Raw genomic sequence first — 27,630 nt, 5'->3', positions numbered from 1 at the left:
TCCAGCCCTTAAGCAAACAAACTGCCTTCTGCTACAGTAAAATATTTAATATAGATGCTTGGCCTTGATTCTGTGCCGAGGTATGGCTTTTTGGCCGCAAGTCCCACTGTTTTCTGTCAATGCTGTGCTGGTGGCACTGCTGGACATCTTTCATCTGTGAAGGTATGTAAGCATGATGTGTCAATCTCTTTGCTGCACTGTTTCCTCGGCCAACCCCTGCATCTACGGTCCTGAACATTGCCTATTTCTTTGTGCTTCTTTAAAAAGAGTTTGCACAAAACACCTTGAAACCCCATGTCTGCCTCTGAGAGACCTAGCTGATGCAGTATCACTAGCTTGTGTCTTTTTGCTGTTCTCAGTCTTGCCAAGGTGTATGACTTTTCACATTAAAATGTATTCAGCAAACTCACATTGCCTACAAAAACCCTGACTTTGTGCAAGTGTACCAAGATGAATTGATGCATTTTTATTTTTTTTTATTTTTTTTTTTACAAGCAATGGGTGGTCACATCAAACATTGATTTGATTTTGAGTTTTCTTAACAAAAGCAATTTTTACAGCAAGCGTTCATATAACTGTATGTATTATGTATATATATATATATATATATATACACGCACAGCACTGCCTAGGAGCCACCACGGCTTAGGAGGACAGACAAGATAACCTTAATTTTACCTAGTTTGTTGACATGCTTTGTTATATACAGATTTTTGTATCACACGTATTTAAATAATTTCATAGGGTGCTTCACTGGTGACCTTTTTATCCTAGTTTTTTTTTTTTTTGCTGCCCATATTTGTTTCCCACATCTTTTTAATGATTTACTATTACTCCATCAGACCGGGTGAAAGTGCAGAGAGTTTTGTTTTCTGCTGTGTATTTGCAGAAGTAAGGGGAGTTGTCCCAGCAGCATTATTTTTTTGTAGTCCAAACTCCAATCTAATCAAACCACTGCTAACAACATGGAGGAACAACAATCATTTATAGTAGTGCAAAACTATATAGGTGGAAAATTTGTTAATAGTGAACATTTTATCGATTCCTATAATCCCTCCACAGGGAAAATCTACTGCAAAGTACCAGACAGTGGTAAAGACGAGGTGAGTGTGACTTGTGGTGGTCATGTTTTACTCTTTATATTAAAATGAACATTAAAAGCATGATTTTATCTGAGTATAACTGACTGACTGTCCTGAAAAGAGCACGTATTAGTTTTATGTAACCTTTGTTAGATTATTCTCCATATTGTCTATGAAAATAGGTATTATACTGCTATCTAGTGGCTTCTGGATACAATAATACTAATTGTGGTAATGTTTAGAGACAGTTCCATGCTGTAAAATGTATTTATTTTTTTTGATGGTTTTGATCACTGCTTATTCAACTGCAGTGGGTAACAAAGTAAGAAGAGAGAGAAACAGTTTTTCCCTTTTTAAAAATGAATAAAATTAAAATTAAAAATCATTACTTACCCAGGGACTCTCCAATCAAAAAAGCTTAAAATAAGTGAACTAATAAAATTGCTTTGCATTATATCCTCCCAATAGAAATAAACAATCCCTGTGATGCCCCAAACCAAAAGGTTTTAAAAATATTTAAAGCAACAAAACTATAAAAATATTTTGCAGCATGTTAGAGAGCATTTTGGTCCTATCCTGCATGTGGGGTATTACTGTAAATGGAGAGTGTTCATCCAAAATGATAGACCATAAAATGGTTTTAAAGAAGGCCCTCTCAGTCCTTGAAAGGGAAAAAAACCAATATGGAACGTGAATAGGTAAACTAAACACTAAGAAAGGAAAAAGAATAACATATGGCTCCAGTCTGTAGGATGGGAAATACAGTTGTCTAAGTACACTAATGTATATTTTAATATTTATATTTTTATTATATTTTAGGCTGTGCAGTTTTTTCTGATTTATACTGACAGTTGAACTGTGTTTTTTTCACTATTCCTTTTCCCTATAAAAATATGTATGTAAAAATATTTTAACGTGTTTTAGAAAAGAAAATCTTTTATTTTATTTTTTATTTTATTGTCAATCCTTTCCTCCAGGCATTCAAACACTGTCACTATAATAATACTTAAACTGACAGCTCTCTCTGAGAATATGAAATAGGGCAGGATGTAATACTCCATTTAAAAGGGATGATCTTTGACGAATGCTGATACATGGACATCAGGAGAGAAAATGGGGATATTTGGGATGATTGTGTGGTATTGCAAGTAATAAAATAAACCCTGGTAGTGCAGCCAGACAACTACCGTATTTATGTGATTATGTATCAAAATGGATTCTGGTTTAAAGTTTCAAACGTCCTCTTAACATAGCAACAAATGGCTCATGAAGCCGTAGAATCGAGGAAGATATGAGTAGACTAAAATCATGTTAAAAAAAACTAGATCTGATGTCTACCTATTTGTATACAGCAGAAATAGGGGCGCATGTGTAAATAGGGAAAAAAGAAATATATATGATAGTGTAGTACTGTCTGATTAATATAAAATGTGTGAAAATATAAATGCACTCACAAACAGTTCCGGTATAAGAGGCTCTTCAAAGGTAAATTAAGTCCTTTATTTCTTCATTAAAATCTATAGGTAAATAGATAAAAAGACCAAATAGTGTAGTATCTTCCGTGTTGAATATAGGCAAATAGAATGCACTTACAGGATAGCAGGTTTCAATTGGAGCGTTCAACTTAAAAAGTCTGTGATCCAGAGAAGGGAGACAAAGTCCTCACAAGTTTCTCTCCGATAATATAACAATACTGCGATTTTCTTCTTTTTCTGTTTCTCAACGCGTTTCACCTTTAAAGGGGCTTCCTCAGGAGAAATTTGAAAAGTAATCCGCAGTGATAGCATGTACCTATTTGTATCATATACTATTGTGCTTATTTCCCAAGGTTGATGCAGCAGTTAGAGCTGCTAAAGCTGCATTTCCAGACTGGTCTTCCAGAAGACCACAGGACCGATCTGCAATAATGTGCAAGCTGGCTGACCTGATTGAGAGAAACCTTGATGGGTTTGCCGAAGCAGAGTCTAAAGACCAAGGTTATAACAATTAGTTTTATTTAATGATCATTAGTGGCATTACAGGAACAATTATCAACTTCAACTCAGCAAGCTCTACTCACAAGCTACATATAAATCTAGACTTACATACAAATGCATTTAAACACAATTTAAATCAATTAGCAGCATGTACTTGTTTTGTGGGCTGCATTTGGCTTAGTAAAGAAAGGTTGGTATGCAAACTAAGTGTGTGTATGTATGTATATATATATATATATGTATGTATATATATATATATAGTATATTTTGGTTAAATTTTATGCTGTAAATAAATTGTGTGATCATGGTCAGAGATAAAACCAAAGATATGTGAACAATCTATTGGGGTATTTTCGGAGGAAATTGCGATTGATGCGTGCTATATGCAACGTATTTAATCCAAGTGAGGAGGTGTACAGACTGCTAGGAAATACCCAAGCGCTTGTTACTTGAATTTATTTTGGGCAAGCCATTTTAGTTTTATGCAAATAATTTTTAGCTCACTTTCCTACTCTGGCATATGCTGGGAGGTTAAGTTCTCTTTTGACTCTGCTTAACCATTTTAAAGGAACCTAGTTTTTGTTTATCATGTTTAGCGGTTTGCATCTTATGCCATTTGTCTGAGAAAGTTTGCATAAAAATGCTTTCTTAGCAATAAATATAATGCAGTAGGAGATTAGCATTGGCACAAACCTGTCTTAAAGCGCCATGACCTAACTTATCAAAAACAATGGGGTCAATGTGCTGAGTTTACATTTCAACATCTCTGTTGCTATAGCACACCAAGCATTAAAAATTTACCTTTGTATTTTTTGTTAAATTTCTTGCAGATGCATAGATCAAAGTTAGTTTTGAAGCAGTGTCAGCATAAAGGTGTGAATAACTGCTGCACATTTGAGAGCACTTAGGTGTTCAAAAAGCAATGCAGCTTCCACATACAGTATCTCACAAAAGTGAGTACACCACTCACATTTGTGTAAATATTTTATTATATCTTTTCATGTGACACCACTGAATAAATGACACTCTGCTACAATGTAAAGTAGTGAGTGTACAGTCTGTATAACAGTGTAAATTTGCTTTCCCCTCAAAATAACTCAACACGCAGTTGAGTTAAAACCTTGGCAACAAGAGTACACCCCTAAGTGGAAATGCCCAAAGTGTCAATATTTTGTGTGGCCTCCATTATTTTCCAGCACTGCCTTAACCCTCTTGGGCATAGAGTTCACCAGAGCTTCACAGGTTGCCACTGGAGTCCTCTTCCACTCCTCCGTGATGACATCACGTTGCTGGTGGATGTTAGAGTACACATTGGCATTGATGGTTCCCTCAATGAACTATAGCTCCCCAGCGCCGGAAGCACTCATGCAGGCCCAGACCATTACACTCCCACCACCATGCTTGACTGTAGGCAAGACACACTTGTCTTTGTACTCTTCACCTGGTTGCCGCCACACACGCTTGACACCATCTGAACCAAATAAGTTCATCTTGGTATCATCGGACCACAGGACATGGTTCTAGTAATCCATGTCCTTAGTCTGCTTGTCTTTAGCAAACTGTTTGCGGGTTTTCTTGTGCATCATCTTTAGAAGAGGCTTCCTTCTGGGACGACAGCCATGCAGACCAATTTGATGCAGTGTGCGGCGTATGGTCTGAGCACTGACAGGCTGACCCCCCACCCCTTCAACCTCTGCAGCAATGCTGGCAGCACTCATGCGTCTTTTTCCTAAAGACAACCTCTGGATACGACGCTGAGCATGTGCACTCAACTTCTTTGGTCGACCATGGGGAGGCCTGTTCTGAGTGAAACCTGTCCTGTGAAACCGTTGTATGGTCTTGCTCACCTAGCCGCAGCTCAGTTTCAGGGTCTTGGCAATCTTCTTATAGCCTAGGCCATCTTTCTGTAGAGCAACGACTCATTTCCACTTAAGGGTGTACTCACTTTTGTTGCCAAGGTTTTAGACATTAATGTCTGTGTGTTGTTTTTTTTGAGGGGAAAGTAAATGTACAGTTATACAGGCTGTACACTCACTACTTTACATTGTAGTAGAGTGTCATTTCTTCACATGAAAAGATATAATAAAATATTTACAAAAATGTGAGGGGTGTAATCACTTTTGTTAGATACTGTATATAATGTGTTAGTGGATGGTTACTAGTGCATTGTGGGTATATGCTCAATTTCCTAAAGGCTGGTTTAGGGGGCAGGGCTTTACTGAGACCTTTAAAAGTGTTTTTTGTTTGTGTAATTGAGGTATTTGATAGAAAAAAACAGTATTTACACATTTCTAGCAATATTATTGGTATCATTGCCTTCATGGTCATAAGTAATTATGCAAATTAATCAAAAATTATGTGGATGTATTTATTTGTTTCATTTTTGGCCCATTAGTTTTCAGGCCATCATTTCCTGCCCTTTTGGTTAAGATGATAATTGGAGGGCATTTTGTGTTCAGTTGTTGTCACTCACACTCAATCACTCTCTCACACTCTCGCTTACTCTAAAACTCTGTCTCTCACTTTCATACCTGTACCTTGTAAACTAACGCTGCCATTCTTTCAGGAAAAACGGTTACATTTGCTCGGACAGTGGATATCCCACGGTCAGTGTACAATTTCCGATTCTTTGCATCCTCAATTCTTCATCATACCACTGAATGTACACAGATGGACCACATGAACTGCATGCATTATACCGTGCGCACTCCAATTGGAGTAGGTAATGATGCTGCGGGGTTACAGAGGAAGGTAAAGCTAATATTGATTATTTGCATGTGAATAATTGTCTTTCTCCTGTTAGCTGGCTTAATCAGTCCTTGGAATCTGCCCCTTTATTTATTGACCTGGAAGATTGCACCTGCCATTGCATGTGGAAATACAGTTGTGGCTAAGCCCAGTGAGATGACCTCAGTCACTGCATGGATGATGTGCAGACTTATGAAGGAAGCAGGTAATGTTATTGACAGTCCAAACAGGTAAGCTGTAATCCAAATCCACAAGTAATGAAACCAATCAACACCAAGAGGTATGATACAAATCCTCTTTATTCACAAATACATAAGCAAAAGGAATATGAAGCCATAGAATATGGAGTATAGGAATATAAAGACATTTCACACACAGGTGCTTAATCTTAAGCGTAATCATTTAGACTTGCATGGCAATTTACAATTTTTCCTTTAACATTAAAAGTCTTATGCACCTTCTGACACTGTCCTTAATTGTCTGCAAGACAGAGCAGGGTGAACTCCTATTTGGATTGGCCTTTCTAATTTCTAATTATTTTACTTTGTGAAATTTTATTTTCCATTTTTCTTCAAGGTGTTCCACCAGGTGTAGTAAACCTGGTGTTTGGTACAGGTCCTAGAGCAGGAGAGGCCATAGTGTGTCATCCTGATGTTCCAATCATCTCTTTTACTGGTAGCACAGTTACGGCACAGCGCATTATTGAAAAAAGTGCCCCATGCTGCAAAAAATTGTCTTTGGAGCTTGGAGGCAAGAATCCAGCTCTAATATTTGAAGATGCCAACCTAGATGAGTGCATCGACACCACAGTCAAGTCAAGTTTTTCTAATCAAGTAAGTATCTGCAGGAGCGCAGGATCACATCTACACAGTTTCCTGCATAGTAAACATTATTAATACAATAATGGGTAATCACATCTAACTTAACACCATGATAAATGTTTGGAACAAATGTAGTGTGTACATACCTTGCTAACAGAGCCTCAGCAGCGCACTAAATTAGCTTACAGCACATCTATATAATGTCCTCTGTATTGCCACTATATAATGGTGAGTATGGGTTGACTCTCCTCCTCAGTGTGGTACCATATGGGTTGTTTACTTCTTATTTTGGCCATTTCTCTTTCAGCACTTTGTAGTTACATACATAGTACATAAGGTTGAAAGTCCATCAAGTTCAACCCTTCTACCTAACCGTCCTACTCTTGGTCCAAAAGAAGGCAAAAAAACCTAATTAAGCTACTACAAATTCTGCCATCAGGGGGAAAAATTCCTTTTTGACTCCAAAAGGCAATCGGATTTCTCATTGGATCAAGAAGCTCTAAAATATTCTATTTATAGCCATGTAAAAAAAAATATCCAGACCCATTTTGAAGGCATCTTATGTATTTGATAATACCACCTCTCTTGGCAGTGAATTCCATACCTTTATTGTCCTTACCGTAAACAATCCCTTCCTTTGTCGTCTATGAAATATTTGCTCTTCGAGTCTGAGGGTGGCCTCTTGTTCTTTGTACATTTCTGTTGATGAACAGGTCACTGAAGAACTCTTTATATTGGCCCTGCATATATTTATATAATGTTATACTATCCCCTCAGTTTTTCCAGTGTATATAATTTTTACTTTTTTAGTCTCTCTTCACAACTAGTATCTTTCAATCCCCTTATTAATTTTGTAGCCCTCCTTTGCACTTTCTAGTTCCATAATGTCCTTTTTAAGGACCGGTGCCCAGAATTGTACCGCATATTCATAGACCTTATTGGCCCTTGCAGCTGCTTGCATTGTGCACTGCTGTCAAGTCTGTTTCCCCAAGGATATTACATTCATAGTATAGGTTGCATTTTTATTACCATATTTGCTCGATTATAAGACGAGGTTTTTTTCAGAGCAAATGTCTTATACGTCTTATAATCGAGGTCGTCTTGTAATCAGACCTCAAAAAAATGTCCGCTGGGGCCAGGCTGCTTACCGGTGCTTTGGTCGCGAGCAGCGTCTCTTCTACTAGCAGCAGGAGAACAGGAAGCTAGCAGAGTGTCACATAATTCTGCCTCCCCCTCCTTCCTCTGGGGGCGGGGCCAGAGAAGTTGCTCGCACAGCCGGGCCCTTGCAGAAGTCTTCGAGTGAGAGATCTGCAGTTCAGGTAAGGGGGTGGGGGAGGGTTTTTGAGCAAGTATGTGTGATTAATGGAATGAATGAGTATTTAAATGTTTGTGAATGAGTGTGTGTGTGAGAGCATGGATGTGTAAGGGGGTGGTGGTGGTAGCATGGCATAGGGAGGCTGTACTCACACGCCTATCATCCCCAGGTTCCAGCATGTACTGGCTGCCTTGGCTTGATAGGAGTGTGATTGCTGTTAGCAGTTTATATATATATATACCTCCAGAAATGCCTTTTAACCCCTATATGCCACTCTGCCCCATGATATGCCTTTTAACCCCCTGGCATATAGGGGGTTAAAAGGCATATCATGGGGCAGAGTGGCATATAGGAGGGTATAAGGCATTTCTGGAGGCAGAGTGGCATATAGAGGGTTAAAAGACACATCATGGGGCAGAGTGGCAAATAGGGGGTATAAGGCATTTCTGGGAGCAGAGTGGCAACCCTGGGGGCAGATGTGCATAACTGGGGGGGCAGGTTGGCAAATAAAAGGAAATAAAAAAATATATATTTTTCTCAATCATAGCTTTTATTAAATATGAAAAAATTGTTTACATGAATTAATATTTTCTAGTAAAACTTTTTTTCCTATAGGGTAGTCTTATATTCAGGCTTTTTGTTTTTTTCCTAAATTAATATTTAGATTTTGGGGGTCGTCTTATAATCACTTATTTTTACCATAATGCATAACTTTGCATTTGTCTATGTTAAACCACATCTGCCACCTGCACGCCCAGCCCCCAACTCTGTCTAAATCCTCCTGCAAAGAAGAAACATCAAGATTAGTCTGATTTACCCTGCCTAATTTTGTGTCATCAGGAAAAACTGTGACATGGCTTTCAATGCAGCTTGGGAGATCATTTATAAATAAATTAAAAAGACGATGACCCAGGACAGACCACTGAGACACTCCACTTAATACCTGTGTGCAGTCTGAGAAACATCCATTCACAGCAACTCTCTGCATTCTATACACATACATTATAAAACTCTAGCTGTGTACTTAGCATTGTATCAATGTTTTACAGCAAATTAGGATCTGGCACAATGGTTACAAAATGCACTGCAAGTCTATATTTCCAGTCTGTCTTTTACCTGTCTGGCATAAGAGATCAGCTGTTGTGGGTTATAATTTTAGATTTTCCTAGCTTTGCGTATGAAAATATAGATTTTATTAAAGACAGGAGGCGAATATTATGCATTAAATCCTTCTTTACTACTCCCAGCAGCAAATAGTTAACAGAGAAAAAAAACAACAAAAAAAACTAAACGGTTGAACAAGAAATCTATAGCACAGGTGTGCAATCAAGGTGAACACAGGTAACCAATCAATAAACAGCAGGTAGAATAAGAGCAAGGTCCCCCCATATATAATCCTCTTTCACGCTGCGAACTGGAAAAAAATCTTGTAACCGGAACCGAATGGCAATGAACAGGAGATCGCTAACTGTGCTGTAGTCTTTATGCTAAAACGGTATAAAAAACAGGGTTGGGTTAATAGGGTGGGATAATATTCACCTCCTGTCTTTAATAAAATCTATATTTTCATACGCAAAGCTAGGAAAATCAAAAATTTTAAAACAGACAGGAGGCTTCATATTATGCATGTTCAACGCTATGATCTAGCCAATTATGTCACAAAATTACAGTTGAAACATGGACCTCAGGCTTAAAATAGAAAGTTCTGAAAGTGGAGTCTGAAGACCAATCAGCGGCCTTAATGATGTCAGCTAAAGATCCCCCGGCTCGGAAAACCTTAGAAGACATTGCATTCCTAGTGGAATGAGCCCCAAATAGAGAGACATCGATGTTCGCCATCTCCATGGTGGTTCTAACCCATCTAGCTAGGGTCATCGTAGAGACAGGGAGAAAAGGTTTGCGAAAAGAGATAAGAAGTTGAGGAAGAGTAGGATTACGAAGGGAAGAAGTTGCGGTCTCATATGTTCTAAGGCAGTGAACTACACACAGGTCAGGGTGGTCAGGAAAAGACGGGTAAAATACAGATGAGGTATGAGTTTTAGTACGTCTGAGAATTGAAAAGGAAACTCCAGATGGAGAGAAGTTTCGCGAGGTAAGGTCTAATGCCTTCACATCAGAAACTCGTTTGAAGGAAATCAGGCAAAGGAGCATGGTGAGCTTAAAGGACACTAGTCTTAGAGGAAGAGAGTCATTAGGTCCCCAGGATTTCAAAAGTTGCAGTACAATATTAACATCCCATGTGCAGGTGTATTTAGGTTGAGGGTGGCGTTTGAACCGAATACCTCGCATAAGTTTACAAATCAGGGGATGTTAACCAGTAGGTAGAGAGTCAATCGGGGTGTGTTTTCATCGCCTCGCTTTTTCCCATCTGGTTCGTCCTAAGCTCCTGGGAGGCCTGGGTGTCCCACACTTGGAGCTGTATTACCATGCGGCTCATCTGCGTCGTGTGGTTGAGTGGACTATTAGGGCTCCTAAGCAGTGGGTGACACTGGAGGAGGACACTCTCCCGCACCCCATACACTCTTATCCGTGGCTGTCCACCCCCTCCCGGCCCACCGCTCGCCTTAAACATTGCACCATTTCCCCGACTATGCGGGTCCTCCGGAAATACATGTCCAAGGGTTCTTTGACGTCCTCCACTAGCCCTCTCTTCCCCATCTCTGACAATCCTGCCTTTGCCCCTGGCTACAGAACAGGCAGGGCTAGACCGTTTTCTCCTTTAGTTTCCGGTATTTTGCGTTTCTATCATATTTCTGACTCGGACTCAGTCAAACCGCTGCAGACTCTGATAGGGGCGTCTCGGCCGCGCCCGCAAGACACCTTTTTTTATGCCCAAATGCGCCACTTTATTGCTTCTTTACCGTGCTTGATGGGTTACCGCAGACCTCTGATGATTATCGCCCTGTGAACCGATATGTCGTTTGCCTATGACCATTGATTCATCGTGATTTATTTTGCAGTGCATTGTGCTTCTGTACTATACATGTGCCTTTTGGTATGTTTTCGGATGTAACACATTGTTGTATACCTGATCTTTTATTAGACGGAGACTTGAAAAAAAAATAAAAAATCGGGGTGTGTTTGGCAGAAATGGCTGATCGATATACATTTAGCGTGCGATATGCCTTACCCATATCAAATTGAAAGGAAAGGAAATTAAGTATGTGGGCTATAGTGGCATGTGTGGGATACACGTGTCTCTCCAAGCACCAACGAACCCAAAGTTTCCAGGCTGATCCATAATTGATACGGGTACCCGGAGCCCAGGCGTCTGATAGGATGTTCTTAGTCGAGTCCGAAAGGTCTCGATTAGATGAGATTGACCCGAAATTAAGCATGCCATCAGATGTAGATGGTTGGATAGAATCAGTGGATGGGGTCCTCCCGCAAGGGTCGTGGAGGATGTGGTCGTGTGATGGGAGCAATCTGGGTACGTCTATCATCATGCTGAGCAATTGGGGAAACCATGGTTGCATTGGCCAGAGAGGTACTATGATGGCTATGGTCGCTCTCTGGGATTTCGTGTGAAGGAGAACTCGGGGAATCATGGCGAATGGAGGGAAAGCATAATTGGTTCCCTCCGACCACGAGTGGAGGAAGGCATCTTGGCCCCTTGCCTCGGGATCTGGCCGCCAGCTGAAAAAGATTTCGAGTTGGCGATTCAGTCTTGATGCAAAGAGATCTATGCTGAATGGGCCCCACAGGGAAGATATGCGATGGAAATGTTTGGGTCCAACATCCAATCGCTGAGGTCTAAGAGGAAACGAGAGTTCCAGTCGGCTATGGTGTTTGATAAACCGGGCAGGTACTCGGCCCGAAGGACGATGTGTCTGTCTAAACAGAAATGCCAGAATTCTTTGGCAATATCCGCTAATGCTTTGGACTTGGTACCTCCCAATCAGTTTATGTACTGCACCGCAGAGATGTTGTCTAGTTTGAGAAGGACACAACAATGGGTCCTGTCCGTCACAAAGCTTTTGACGGAGAAAATCCGGCTAACAATTCCAAACAATTTATGTGAAGAAGAAGTTCGTGTGGGGACCATTTCCCTCCGGTAGACATGGCGCCAAAACGGGCTCCCCATTCCAGTCGACTGGCGTCTGATTCTATGACCAAATCTGGAAAAGAACTGAAAATTGCTTTCCCGTTCCATTTGCAGATGTGGTGAAGCCACCACAAGAGTTCTTCTCATGTTTCTGTCGTCAGAGGGATCTCGTCTGAATATCCCAGGCACTCCCGCAGAAGTTGGGCCTTCAGGCGTTGAAGAGCCCGGTAATGTAGCGGGGCCGGGAAAACAGCCTGAATGGATGCTGAGAGGAGACCCACAATGCGAGCTAGATTGCGTAGCGAAATTAAATGTTTGTTGAGTACTGAACGTATCGCTTTGCGAATAGTTTTTAGTTTCCGAGGAGGAAGACTGAGTGTGGCCGAATGAGAGTCAACCAGGAAAACTAAGAATTCCATTTCCCGAGAAGGAATCAAAACTGATTTCTTCTCGGTGATGATGAAACCCAGGTCCGTAAGTAGAGAAATGGTCCACCCCATATGAGTGCGTAGTGTCTGGCAGTCTTGGGACATGATGAGGATATCATAAGTCGTATGCCCCTGCTCCTCAATAGAGCGACTACTGGTTTGAGTAGTTTTGTGAAGCACCATGGTGCTGAAGATAAACCAAATTGTAAACATGTAAATTGCCATTTCTGGCGTTTCCAAATGAATTGGAGGAAGTGTTGGTGTGAGGGATGGATGGGTACCGTCAGGTAAGCATCCTTTAGGTCTATCTTGATAAACCAATCGTTGAAAATTAACAAATCTCTGAGAAAATGTATTCCCTCCATTTTGAAATGTTGGTATTTGACGTAATTGTTTAGATGTTTTAAATTTATGACAGGTCTGTAGCCTGCATCCTTCTTTTTTACGAAGAAGATATTGCTTACAAAGCCTGGAGTGGCAAGAGGGACTTGAATAATGGCCTGTTTGGATGCCAGATCGGTAATCTCGTTGTCGACTAATAATTGGTCGTGTGTGGAGAAATGAATGGGACCAGGGGGTGTCACCTGGGTGGGTTCGGTTACGAATTCTATCAGGTAACCTTTGATGGTGTTTAAAACCCATGGATCGTATGTAATCTGTTCCCATATATGGAAAAAATGACCCAGTCTGCCTCCAAAGTTTACTGGGGAAGAAAGGGGACGTGTTATGGGACCTACCGGTCGACGTTTTGGATCGTGATACCCCTCGGTATCCTCGGGACCGCCAAGGTCGGCTTCTTTGAGGAAAGAAGGGTGAGGTTTCGGAGGTCTCCTTGTACTGTTGGTACGATGAGGATCGAGAGCCTCTGGAGCCGTATCTCTGAGATGAACGGCTGGGGAAGTGGCCCCTGCCTTTCCCAGCCTTCCCAAAAACCTTTGGGTTGAATACTTTTTTTAATAGAACTTTGGGCTTTATCGAGGGATGTAAAAATATTCACATATTTCCCGATATCTTTTATGAAAGAGTCCCCGAATAGGAGACCTTCCGCAGAGGGGCCCGGTTCATTTTCAGCCACATGTGTGAGTTGTTGGTCAATCTTCATAAGGATCGAGCGTCTACGCTCGACTGATAGTGAGGAGTTTGCGTTGCCTAGGAAACAAATAGCCCTTTGGAGCCATCCTTTGATAATGCTGTTGTCAACAGATGTACCGGTCCTCTCTCAACTAATTCAAACATTTTTGCCAGCGGGCCTGTTATGTCCAACACCTTGTCCTGGCATGATTTAAAAGACCTGTCCAGGCCTTTGTTAGGATTCTTTCCTGATTTGGACAGGAAACGGACCATAGTAGGATCCAATTCAGGGGTCTGCGTGACTTTATTAGGTAAGGTAGGCCTGGGGCATTCAGCCCTTAATTTGTTACGTGTTGCCTTATCTAGAGGCTTTCTTAGCCAGGTCATGAAATATTTGGAAATATGAGTGTTCGGAATCCACTCTGCTGAGCGAGGGTGAGCAATTAACTCTGGGTCAAACAATGGTTGCCCTTTTGAATCCAGTAAAACTGGTGCATTTTTATCTTCCCCATTATGAGGGTCAGTCTCTTGAGCCTCCGAGTCTGATGAAGTGGGAGGCTTGTATTCCGAATCGTCTGAATCTGAGTTAGAATCGAAAGAATCGGTAGATGAAGAGGTGAAATAGGAGTCAGGTTTGCTCCTTAAAGCAGCCTTGCGTGCCCGTTTGTCTTCCTCACGGGTAGAGGGTCGTGTGAAGGGTTGTTTGACACCTTCGGTAGTTTTACGCTCAGAGCGTAAGGCCTGTTCGTCATCTTTAGATTGCCCCCTACGCTTTTTAGGCGATTCTTGGGGTGTGTCAATAAAACAATGACGTCTTTTCTGGGTGGCCTTCCCAGACCTCTTAATGTCAGTGGCTAGCTGGCGTACAGACTCCTCTGCTGACCAGAAATGGTCAGAGGGGGTCCTGTGGTATGAAGCATGTGAGGTACTAGGTGTACCTGCAGTGGAATGGGCAATGGCCAATGCCACAGATTGGGCAATGGAATCCTGCATAGAGGCCATGGCAGAGGCAATTGCTGAAGAAACAGTTTTATTAACTGTTGAGTCTAAAATCCTCTGGAAGTGTTCCTCATTTACAGAATCCCCTTCAGGGGAAGGAGAGGGGTTAATGTCCTCAGAAGGCATATTAGAGCAATCTTTGGACATGAGGGAAACAATATAATAGGGGTACTAAGTTACAAAATGGGTGAGTAGGGAGAAAAAACGACTAAATCCTGAGGTAATCCCAAAACTCTGACTGTGTACTGTGAGGGAAAACAAAAAGAGCGGGAGAACAGCTGACAACCAGCTGGGGAAAGGGGGCGGGTCCGCAACGCTCGCGAGTACGAGGGGGCGGAACCAGGTGTGTTGCAGTCATGTAAGTCATGCAGGGAAACCAAAATACAGACCGCAAAGAGGTATAACAGTCTTGGGGGTCAGCCCGGTCAGTGTGTGAAAGAGAAGGAAATGTGAATATGTATTTCACAAACTAGCAGATGTAGGTGAAAAATATATAATTAGGAAATGCCAAAATAGTAATCTAGTAAATGTGCAGGATACTTATCTTTTCCAGGGAGCAGCAAAGAAAGAGGATGATATATGGGGGGACCTTGCTCTTATTCTACCTGCTGTTTATTGATTGGTTACCTGTGTTCACCTTGATTGCACACCTGTGTTATAGATTTCTTGTTCAACCGTTTGTGTTTTTTTTGTTTTTTTTTTCTCTGTTAACTATTTGCTGCTGGGAGTAGTAAAGAAGGATTTAATGCATAATATGAAGCCTCCTGTCTGTTTTAAAATCTATATTTTTTAGTATTTCTCCAATTATAAGAAACGTTTTCTTCTTGGCTTCCTCTAGATGTGCACCAATTTGGTAAGAAATAAAACCTGCTATTTATCTATTGACACTGCAGCATTTTTATTATTCAATTGCCCACTGCTGCTGAGTCTTTCCCATTCACATGGGAGAGTGCGGTGACCTAATTTCCAGTAGAGCGGAATGTGAATGAAATGAAACTCTTAAAGAAAAACCTTTAATTTTGCTGATATTTGTCATTTGCTATTCAGCCCATCTAGTCCGTGTGTTTTTTCTAATATTAAGACCATAATCCATTCTTTGTCTTGTTTTATATTTAGGATAGCTTTATGTCTATCTTTTGCAAGTTTAACCCCTTGATGACAAATGACGTGCCAGGACCAGCACGTCATTAAACGGGTGCAGAAAGCGATCTATTTTCGCTTTCTGCACCGAAACGGCGTTGCTGTAATGCCTCGACCTCGAGGCATTCAGCAACGCCATTATCGGCACAAAGGGGCCATCTCTGGCCCCTCCCCGGGGCATCAACATCCGCCATACTTTGTATGGCGGCGGACGCCCGTTTTAAAAGCGTTTAGGAGGCGATCAACGATCGCCTCCTAAACTTAAATGGTGTCGCTGGAATACCTCGATCAGGAGGCATCCAGCGACACCAAACACTTACCTGGGGATGGACTGTGACCGCTCCGGAGAGCGGTCACAGCCGCAGCTGCCGGTGATCTTCGCCATCAGCAAGATGGCGGCGGTCCGGGAAAATTCAATAAAGAAAAACAATAAAGTCCAGACCCTCTAGAGAACTCTGGCTCCACTTGCAGGTTGAATATAGGTACTGCATTCAACCATGCAAGTCAATGGAGCTCAGCTTTCTAATCACAGTGTGATTAGAAAAAATAAATTAAAAATAAAATAAAATTAATAATAATTAGAAAAAAAATAGTAAAAAAACAGTAAAATGTAAAAATAATTTCCCACTGATGTCACTATCAGGGGAACCTTCAAGTTGAAATTTTTTTTTCAAAAAATAAAAAAAAGGCAAAAAAAAAAATATATATATATAAAAAATATATTTTTGTGAGCAAGTCCTAAAATTAGCATATTAGCTTAAAACAATTCTCGCATGGAAAGAGTTAAAATACTGGCATATTAAATGCCCATGGGGTGTCTACTTTTAAAAAATGTATGATTTGATGGGGTAAATTGAATTGGCCGGGTTCAACAAGGTCCCAATTAACACGGGGGGAAGGATGGCCACACATCTAATTTCCAATTAGAAAAATGCACACGTACCAAATGTGGCCTTTTAGTTCCCCCCAAAAATGACACACCCATGCATGTGGGGTATCACTGTACTCAGGAGATGTTGCTGAACACATATTGGGGTGTCGTGTGACAGCGGCATATACCAGGAGCTGTAAATTCATACATAAAGTAGGTGTGTGTGGGAAAAATACACACACAAAAATACTACTGCAAACTTTGAAAAAATGCTGGTGGTAAAATGTGTGCATGCAAAGAGTTAAAATACCAGCATTTAAAATACCCTGGGTGTCTAGTTTTCAAAAATATATGGTTTTGTTGGGCACACTGAAATGGCCCAGCTCAAAGATGTACCAAATAGGGCATGGGCAGTGGATCCCCAAATGCCAAAGTTCAACATTGAAAAATGTGCATGCCCCAAATGTGGCCCTTTTGCCCCCGAACAGCCAGGCAAAACCATTCATGTGGGGTATCACTGCGCTCAGGAGATGTTGCTGAACACATATTGGGGTGTTTTGTGATAGTGACATATACGAGAACTTTTTAATTCATACCTGAAGTAAAATGTGTGTGACAAAACAAATGCAAAAAAATGACTATCACAATGTTTGACAAAGACTGGTGGTAGATATGGTGCATGGAAAGAGTTAAAATACTAGCATTTGAAATACCCTGGGGTGTCTAGTTTTCAAAAATATATAGCTTTATTGGGCACACTGAAATGGCCCGGCTCAAAGATGTACCAAATAGGGCATGGGCAGTGGATCCCCAAATGCCAAAGTTCAACATTGAAAAATGTGCATGCCCCAAATGTGGCCCTTTTGCCCCCAAACAGCCAGGCAAAATCATTCATGTGGGGTATCACTGCGCTCAGGAGATGTTGCTGAACACATATTGGGGTGTTTTTTGATAGTGACATATACCAGAACCTGTTTATTCATACCTAAAGTAAAATGTGTGTTAAAAAACAAATGCAAAAAAAATTACTACCATAAAGTTTGACAAAGGCTGATGGTAGAATAAGTGCTTGGAAAGGGTTAAAATACCAGCATTTGGAATACCCTGGGCTGTCTAGTTTTCAAAAATATATGATTTGATGGGGTAAATTGCATTGGCCGGCTTCAAAGATACCCGAAATGGCACATGGGGGGAAGAATTACCAGATTTGGAAAAAATGGCTTTGAAATAGCAAAACGCTACCTGTACTTATTGCTCCATAACGTGCAGAAAAAAGCAAAAAAACATAAAAACATTGGGTATTTCTAAATTCAGGACAAATAGTAGAATCTATTTAGCAGGTTTTTTTATTACCTTTTATAGATGAGTAAAAGATTTTTCAACTAAAAGTTAGAAACAGTCATTTTTTTCTAAATTTTTCACCATATTTTATACTTTTTTTAATAGTAAATAATATGATACAATCAAAACAATGTCATCTAAAGAAAGCCCTTCTTGTCCTGAAAAAAACAATATCTAATGTGTGTGGGTTCAGTAAACGAGAGAAGAAAATTACAGCTAAACACGAGCAGCGCAGAAATGTTAAAACAGCCATTGTCACGAAGGGTACAAAAAATAAAATCAGCCTTTGTCACGAAGGGGTTAATTCCCTTCACATTTAGCCTCATAGGATGTATGGTATATAGTATTCATTATGAAGTATGTATGTGTCCGGAAACCAAGCATCAACAGGCCTCCAGTTTCAGGCCCTGGGGTTAATCTTCCAAAATAAATCTTGCAGTGTTGCCCCAGTGGAGAAGAACGGTCAGCCTTTGTTGGGCAGACCTACATGTAGAGCCACTTTAGGGAGATGCAGGGAGATGGCTCTTAGTTTATCAGTCCCCAAGAAAGCATACAGTATGTCGTCCAAAGGGTGAACCCCTTTATAAGGGTTTATATTAGACTTGTGCATTCGTATTTGTGCAAATTGCAAGTTTACAGAATTTAGGTAAATTCTATGATTCATACAAAGCCCCAAAAAGGAGGCCAGCCCCCCCCCCTCGAATCAGACAAAAACAAAGCAAAAAGCTCAGAATTTTTGCCTGAAATTATTGGCCTAGTCTCACACTCTCATTTACTCTCTCTCTTGTGCTGTCTAAATGTTAGCCTACCATCTCTGCAGACCACTTCTACTTCTGCATCTTCATTCCACATGTCCTTTTTCATCATCTTTTATCTTTTCACTTCTCTTCTCTTGTCTCTTCAATCTGCTATCTTCATCCACAGCTCTCACGCTCTCATTTTCATTTACTCTCTCTCATGCTCTCTGTGTGTTTCCCTTCTATGCCGACCACTTCAGCTTCTGCTGACCACTTCCACTTCCACATCTTCTTAAACTTTTTTCTTCCATCTTTTTTATCTGCTGTCTTCTTACTTATCTCTGCGGACATAACCCGGCGAGAACTTCTGGTAAAATGGCGGTGCTTATGAAAAGGCCGTCATTTTGCCCTAACTTGAACTCAGGGCAATATGGGGGTGCGTTCAGTGACGTCCTCTCCCTGATCCCCCTATCACTGAAAGTTGCCATATTTCCCTTAGTTCAAGTTAGGGCAAAACAATGGAGCTCTCGGTGATATCCTCTCCCTCCATCAGATGATTGGAGAGATGACATCACAGCAAGCACCGCCATATTGCCCCGAGTATACTTAGTTTTTCACACATGGCTTCTCAGTTTTGGTTTTATTTTTGTTGAGTAAATCATGACACAGTGTAATATGTCATGTGTTGTTCATCTGAGGTTTTATTAACCTAATTTTTAGGTCTGCTAAGGAATAGATTATTATGTTATGTGTAAAACCATACCATGTAATAACTATGTATGACGCATGTAGTGTTTATGAAGTAACAATAATCAGTCCTTTGTCTCATCTTAAATTTAGGTGAGCTTCTAATAAGCCTCCCCCTTGTACTTTGTTAAATCCATTTATGTATTTAAATGTTTCTGACCTCACTCCATTTTCCACCAAGCTATACATATTGGGATCACTTCATCTTTCCTGATAATTTTATCCTACAAACCATTTACCTTTTTAGTAGCCCTCATTAGAGCTTCTGGTGTCTCTAGAACTATTCACAATACTTTAAGTGAGATCTAGCAAGAGGTCGAGGTCTGTAAAATGGCAGAACCACCTTTCTCTTTTTGCTAACAATACCTCTAGCTATACAACCCAGCACCCTGCTTGCTTACCTTTAAGTATAATCTGGCTCTGGGACAAGGCAAAATACATATCATATTCCTTTATGCAAGCTTATACAATCCATATTTTAGATGGTTTAGAAAATATATACAATTTTTTTCACCAACATGTTTGTGGTTTCCCTCTGCAGGGTGAAATCTGTCTTTGTACAAGTAGAATTTATGTTCAGAGGACAATCTATGAAGATTTTCTGAAGAGATTTGTAGAAGCCACCAAGAATTGGAGGGTCGGATCACCCACTGATCCAACAGCTTGCATGGGTGCACTGATTAGTGAAAATCACCTAGCTAAGGTATGTCCTTCCATTGCAGCCTGCACATACACTATATGGATGAAAGTATTGGGACACCTGACCACTATACCAAGAGGGACTTTTATGACATTGCGTTCTAAATACATAGACAATAATATGAAGTTGGTTCCCCTCTTTACAGCTATAACAGCGTTCACTTTTCTGGATAGGCTTTTTACCCATTCATCCAAGCAAGATGTTGGACAAGAAGGCCTGGCTCACAATCTCCATTCCAGTTCATCCCAAAGAGGTTTGATGGGGTTGAGGTCAGGGCTCTGTGCAGGCCAGTCAACTTCGTCCACACCAAACTCATCCAACCATGTCTTTATGGACCTTGCTTTGTGCACTGGGGCATAGTTATTCTGGAATAGAAAAGGGCCTTCCACAAACTGTTCCCACAAAGTTGGAAGCATAGCATTGTCTAAAGTGTCTTGGTATGCTGAAGGGGGCATACCAAGACATTTTGGACAATGCTATGCTGTGGGCTATCTCTACCAATGCTCCAATAGTATAACAATAGATACTTTGCAAATAAGTAATGGGATGTACTGTGGGTAAAGAGAAACAGGACCCATAAGTTACATCACCGCCACATGACACAGACACGTGTGTTGGTAAACTTAATATACACTTCAAGATAAGTTAATGTTTACAAGATATAATTATACCACTTCCTGACACTTTTAATTAGTAAGTGTTATAACAATGAGAATTTGGGTTTGTGGTGTTGAATTAAGCAAGCGATGGTATATTTCTAGTGGTATTTATACTAGTCTGGTCTAAATACTAAAACAAATTGTTAGTTGAACAGAGGTCATAAGCGCCACAGTTCAGAGCTATTCACAGGAAATATTCCAGGAGTGCTACAGAAAATAGACTAAATTGTTTTGTATTAATTTAATTGCATTTTTCATTGCAAAACAAGATGCGTGCAGTATTTTTAATAGGGGACATCGCTGCCACCTTGTGGGCTCACATTTCAACAAAACTTATTTTTCCTGGCATACAGTGGCAGTACGAGTGGGTAGTGTCCTTTTCTTAGGGACAAGTAGAATCTAAAGAAACAGAAATGGTTAACTGCCCCGGAGCCCCTCCTCCTTACCCATAAAACCAGAGCCAACCGTAGGAAATCAGTTTTTTTCTTGTCCCTTTCAGGGACGGACAGTGGAATCTTCGGTCCGGAAAGGGAGTCCGTTTTTTTCTTAAGCTGGTGAGGCGCACGGGTTGCTGCCTAGGGCTCTGGCAGCCTCCGATTGCTCCCCGGGTGGTGAGCAGAGAGAGGTCTTCCCTCCGTAGCGTTTCGCGTTACGGAGGAGGTCTGCATTTCTTCCTTTTGTTGCCAAGAAAGTGGGAGCATGCGCGGTTTGGTGGTACGCACGCCCGGGTGTCCTTGCGTTCCACCAAAGATCCAATCGCGCTACTGAGCATTTTGTTTTATAAATAAATTTACGCTTTTTTCTTTCTTATCAGATGTCTAGTCCGGTGCCTACAGAGAATCCGGATAAGGATAAAAGACCTGTTCCAGCTCTCAAAAAGTCCAATTCTAAAGCCAAACATTTAACCTGTTCTGAGTGTGCTACTCCACTTCCTCATGGCTGCAGGAAAAAATTGTGTAACTCCTGCTCTGCAGAGCAACTGGCTTCTGAGAAGCGTAAAGACCTGCAATCATTTCTTGGTTGGTTCCAGGAAAATTTGGCCCAGACGTTTGAGGCTTTTCAATTCTCGGCAGCTCAAACCCAGGAGAAAGTCAAGGTTGGTTCGACACGGAAGCGCAAGAGGTCCAGATCTGTTTCTCAGTCAGACTTTTCCTCTGGTGAGATCTCCCGTTCCTCAGTTTCTTCATCAAGTGACAGTTCGGAGGACGAGATGGTTTTTCCTCCCCACGACCTCCGTAAATTCACCAAGGAGGTGACGCGTCTGCTTCTGGAGGATGATGTGGGAAGAATCAAAGGTTTCCCTGTTTTGCCTAAGGTTAATGACCTTATTGCTAGGGAGTGGAAGCACCCGGGGAAACGGGACTTCATTTCCAAGCAATTCAAACAGTTGTTCAGGCTTCAGGGGGAATATTCTTGGGACGAACCCCCCAAAGTGGATGTACAGGTCGCCCAACTCTCCAGAAAGACTACTCTTCCTATTGGTGAGGTGTCCGGGCTTAAAGACCCCATGGACAGAAGAGCAGAGACATCGTGTAGGCGTATTTTTCAGGCTGCAGGTTCAAAGTGCAAGGTTGCGGTATCCAGTTCAGCGGTTGCTAGGGCCCAGCACATGTGGATTCAGGCCTTGCAAGATTGTCTCGCTGATGATGCCGATTCAGAGATTGGAGACTTTTAAAGAACTTGAAACTTTCCAACAGTTTTTTTGTTGATTCGGCTCATGAATCTTTGAAGCTCTCAGCTAAGAACATGGCATTGTCATCTGTGGCACGCAGAGCCCTGTGGTTAAGATCCTGGACAGCTGATTCCGCTTCCAAAGCTGTGCTTTGTGACTTACTTTTGGAAAAGAATAAATTGTTTGGTGCTCCTTTGGAGGACCTGATCAAACAGATTTCAGACACTAAAAGAGCCCTGCCTCAGGATAGAAGACCAAGGTGGAATCGTAGATATCCATATAGGAACCCGGGGCCTTTTCACCAATCCTCTAGATCTCAGAATTTTCATGGCTCCTTTGGAGATAAGAAATTCCAAGATCGGCCGAAAAAGCAGGACAAGAGGAAGTTCTGACAAAGTAGGAGGACGCCTGCAGCACTTCAGACTCACCTGGGAACAGACTACGCAAAATCCGTGGATTAGAAAGATTATTTCAGAGTGTTACAGGATAAGGTTCCTTCATCCTCCAGTCCGCCAGTTCCTGATTTCATCTTATCCCTCGGTAACAAAGAATTTGGCGCTTTATTCGGAAAGCATTACACTGTTGAAAAAGGGAGTGATAGAAAAGGTCCCTGTTCACCAAAAATTCCAAGGAGTCTATTCCCGGTTATTTCTGGTTCCAAAACCGGACGGCTCCTTTCGTCCGGTTCTGGACCTAAAGAAGGTCAACCGCTGTATCCCCTATCAGCGTTTTCGTATGGAAAGCATCACCTCGGTCACACAGGTCCTGAAAAAAGGAGATTTTATGGTCACCCTAGACCTGAAAGACGCATATCTTCATGTTCCAATTACAGAGGCGTCCAGGAAGTTTCTCAGATTTGCTCTGCGCGTCAACCAGAGAGTGCATCATTTTCAATTCAAGGACCTCCCGTTCGGTCTGTCATCGGCCCCAAGAGTTTTTACAAAGATTCTTTGTCCTTTGACGGCTCGCCTCAGGGAACAGAATATCTCTATCATCCCTTATCTAGACAATTGGCTGATCATGGCGGGTTCTTGGGCGAAGTTGTTTTCAGACCTATCCACAACAATGAGATTTTTGGAAAAACACGGCTGGTTGATAAACAGGAAAAAAATCTTACCTCACTCCTTCCACCAGGATTCTATTCCTGGGGTTTTTGGTGGACTCGATGTCCCTCTGCATTTATCTTCCGCAGCCAAAGCTAAAAAAGATAAAACAAGAGGTCGCTGCTCTTCAAAGGTTTCCAACTTGCTCCATCAGGAAAGCAATGAGAGTCCTGGGTCTGCTCACGGCTTCCATCCCGGCGGTACCTTGGCCAAGGTCTCAGCTTCGTCCCTTACAGTGGCAGATTCTATCGAACTGGTCCAAACAAGAAGAGGACCTGGACACTACCTTCACAATCTCTGGGCAGGTCCTATCTCAACTGAATTGGTGGAAACAGTCGACCCATCTCGCCAGAGGACTCTCTTTCCAACCCAGAAGTTGGATAGTTATTACCACGGATGCCTCCGGTCTGGGCTGGGGTGCCCATATCGGTTCCCTTTTTCCAAGGGGAAATTGGGCTCCGGAAGATGCTGTCCGCTCTTCAAATTTCCGGGAGCTGAAGACAGTTCTTCAGGCCCTCCTGGTTTTCGGGCCCAACATAGAGGGTCAGGCGGTAAAGATCCAATCGGACAACGCCACGACTGTCGCCTATCTCAACGAACAAGGTGGGACGCGACGTGGGCCCAACATCATTTGGAAGATATTTCGGCAACTCATATCAGAGGCCGCTACAATCTAATTGCGGACGATCTAAGCAGGGCAAAGTGGTCTCACACACAATGGTCTTTGACCTCAAGAACCTTCTACACCTTGGTGGCACGATTCGGTCTCCCGGAAGTGGATTTGATGACGACTCGACGAAACCGAAAGGTTCCAGTATTTGCGTACCTCAACAGGTGGGACTCACCTCATTTTCTAGACGGTCTTTCCATGGTGTGGAATTTCCGGTTAGCCTACATCTTCCCTCCGGTGGCTTTGATTCCGCGCGTCCTGCAGAAAATCCGCTACGAGGAGGCCAGGGTCTTGGCCATTTTGCCTTACTGGCCCAACAGGAGTTGGTTTGTCCTCCTCAAACAGTTGACCGTGACCTGTTGGGAACTGCCGATTTCAGCACAGTTATTGGAGAACACCGACCTTCGCCTGGAACTCCTTCAAGTATTCAGACTGACAGCCTGGCTGTTGCAAGGCTGATTTTGCATAACCAGGGTCTTGACAAAGATATCTCTGATTTTCTGTTAACATCAGTGAGGAGTTCGACGTCCAGAATTTATTTCCGAGTTTGGACCAAGTTCCTCCTGTGGTGCTCCGCCAGGGATCTAACAATTTTTCCTCCGTCCATCACCTCAATCCTTCAGTTTTTACAGGAGGGTCTGGCTTTGGGCCTTAGTGTCTCGACCCTTAAAGGGCAGATTTCGGCCCTTAGTCATTTTTTTCTTTCTGATTTGGCCTCTCACCTTCTAATTAGGTGTTTCTTTAAAGCCGCCACTATCCGACGTCCTCCTAGGAGGTCTCATTTTCCATCATGGGATCTTACCATTGTTAGGCAGGCTCATGTATCCATGAAACTTCTATCGCTCAAGACGGTTTTTCTGGTGGCTATTACCTCAGCCAGGAGAGTAGGAGAAATCCAAGCTCTTTGCTCCTCTCCGGATTTCACCATTTTTCATAGTTATAAGGTTGTTCTGCATGTCAAACCCTTGTTTCTCCCTAAGGTCATCTCCAAGTCGAGTATCAATCAGCCCTTAGTTCTTCCATCCTTTTTTCCGTGTCCTTCCTCTCCAGAGGAATCCGCATGGCACACGTTGGACGTCAAAAGGGCTTTGGAGATTTATATTGCACGTACCTCCTCCATCCGTACCTCGGGCCATCTGTTTGTAAATTTTTACGGGCGTTCAGCCGGGAAAGCGGCTCCCGAATCTTCCATTTCCAGATGGCTTGAGAACACCATCCGTATGGCTTACCAGTCCAATGACCTCACTCTGCAATGGCCCATCAAGGCCCATTCCACAAGGGCTATGGCAGCCTCCTGGGCAGAAAAGGCTGCGGCTTCACCTGAAGACATTTGTAAGGCTGCTACCTGGTCCTCATTCTCCACCTTCATTCAACATTATCGGCTAGACGTCTTCTCCTCCTCTGCGGCGGATTTTGGGCGTAAGGTGCTCCAGGCAGTGGTCTCCTGATGTGTTTTTTTCCCTCCCAAATTACAGGGATCTTGCTACATCCCACTCGTACTGCCACTGTATGCCAGGAAAAACGGAAATTTTTTACTTACCGTAAATTCCTTTTTCCTTAATACAGTGGCAGTACAGGTTTCCCTCCCCAGATAAAAATTTATTTTTTGGCAAGCATTTCTGTGTTTGTGTGTTCTTGTTACTTACTGATTTCCTATCGGCTCTGGTTTTATGGGTAAGGAGGAGGGGCTCCGGGGCAGTTAACCATTTCTGTTTCTTTAGAGTCTACTGCCACTGTATTAAGGAAAAAGGAATTTACGGTAAGTAAAAAAATTTCCGCTTTAAGTAGTGATGTCTGCTATTATATTTTATGACTGATATAATATAAGTCATTAAAGTTAAGGTGAGGAACAAAAATAAAAGAATGTAGTTATACAACTTTGTATGTGTATGAAACCTTCCAGTACTGGTTAGGTAAGCCATTAAAAAAAAAAAAGCATGATTTTTAGGACTGTGTGTGATGTATTGTATTCAATACCACTACTGCATTTTACTACATTTACCTGCTCTGTGTCTCTTGTAGATTATAGATTATGTTCATGAATAGTACCTGACTGGAAGCTCACAGTCGTATAAAGTCATATAAACTAAAATATACATTACTTTACCCTATGCACATGCATTCTACTCTGTACACAGTCACACCAACCTATATACATGCAAACTACACATGTCATGCTCCCCTTGATACAAGCATTTGAAACAAAATGCAGTGACTCTTCCCCATGCACATGCTTACTACCCTTTACACAGTAACACTATCCAAGACACAGGCTTCCTCAACAATTCACACATGTATACCATACTACCAAGTATACAAAGTCACACTACCCTGTGGATTTGCATACTAAAAATACAGTCACACTAACCTTCATAGTATGCACACTTAGATTCTGGCCCATATTATTGGGAGATCTCATCCAACAGTCAATTACTGCTTGTTGCATTTAATGACTCCAATAAAATATTAAGGGGAGAAATACTGAGATGAGCCAAAATGGATAAACTGATAAATGTATGTTTTTCAGAGATTCCATGCACAAATTAGGGAAACATCTTTAAAACTGAAGTTTGTACGAATCAATGCACAAGTCTAATAGAAAATCATTGGTATCACACAGACAGATGCAGTATTTACCTACAGCCATTTCCCTCTAGATGTACTTCTTAAAATATAGATTCCAGGTCATTTTCCTCCTAAATAGTCTCATTAACTGTATTTATATATGATCTCAATATATATTATATAGTAATGGTTACCAGCTGTATACTATAACTATATGCACTCTATGTATTGACTCAATTTAATAATGTTTTCATCATCAGGTTAGAAGCTATGTGAAGAAGGCTCTGAATGAAGGAGCCACTGTCCTTTGTGGAGAAGGTGAGGGTATTTTAGATATCCCACTGGCTAATCAAGGTGGATATTTCATGTTGCCTACTGTTATAACTGGATTAAAGGAGGAATCGGCCTGTATGCAAGAAGAGATTTTTGGACCAGTGACATGCGTGGTGCCATTTGATACAGAAGAGGATGCAATTGTGAAAGCCAATGGTGTTAAGTATGGCCTAGCTGCTACTGTGTGGACAAGAGATGTGGCCCGTGTTCACCGTGTTGCCAAGCGGTTGCAGTCCGGACTAGTGTGGACCAATTGTTGGCTTATTAGAGATCTTAACTTACCATTTGGTGGTATGAAAGCATCGGGATTGGGAAGGGAGGGAGCCAAAGATTCCTATGATTTCTTTACAGAAATTAAGACAGTTACAATAAAACACTAATGTCTAATAGTTTAACAATGTACTCTTCCGGAATTAATAAAGCATAGAACAATGTCAAATTGTGGACTGAAAGCATTTATTATAAAGTGTCCTAAATTTAACAATTAATGGAGTGGCTGGACGGAGTACCGGAATGCGTTGCATAATAATTCTCATTTTAATGATTGCATTAGAACTGTTGCATAAGCTTCTCATCATCTTGTGTCAACTGAGATCTTGGCTAATAA

General features: G+C 41.6%; 1 protein-coding gene across 1 annotated transcript; it reads left to right on the top strand.

The window, feature by feature from the left end:
• The first annotated feature begins 965 nt into the window (after positions 1 to 965).
• Positions 966 to 27,403, top strand: LOC149284798 (2-aminomuconic semialdehyde dehydrogenase-like). Its single transcript, XM_089496204.1, has 7 exons — positions 966 to 1,103; positions 2,911 to 3,058; positions 5,625 to 5,780; positions 5,862 to 6,011; positions 6,383 to 6,639; positions 19,863 to 20,024; positions 26,951 to 27,403. Exons 1-7 carry the CDS (start codon positions 966 to 968, stop codon positions 27,401 to 27,403), a joined length of 1,464 nt encoding a protein of 487 aa, XP_089352330.1.
• The last annotated feature ends 227 nt before the right edge of the window (positions 27,404 to 27,630 follow it).

This window comes from Sceloporus occidentalis, unplaced genomic scaffold, assembly GCF_023333645.1.
Source record: "Sceloporus occidentalis isolate IW3139 unplaced genomic scaffold, rSceOcc1.0.p SCAF_88, whole genome shotgun sequence".
NCBI classification, from domain to species: Eukaryota; Metazoa; Chordata; class Lepidosauria; order Squamata; family Phrynosomatidae; genus Sceloporus; species Sceloporus occidentalis.
This window is presented reverse-complemented; position numbering and strand designations above follow the sequence as displayed.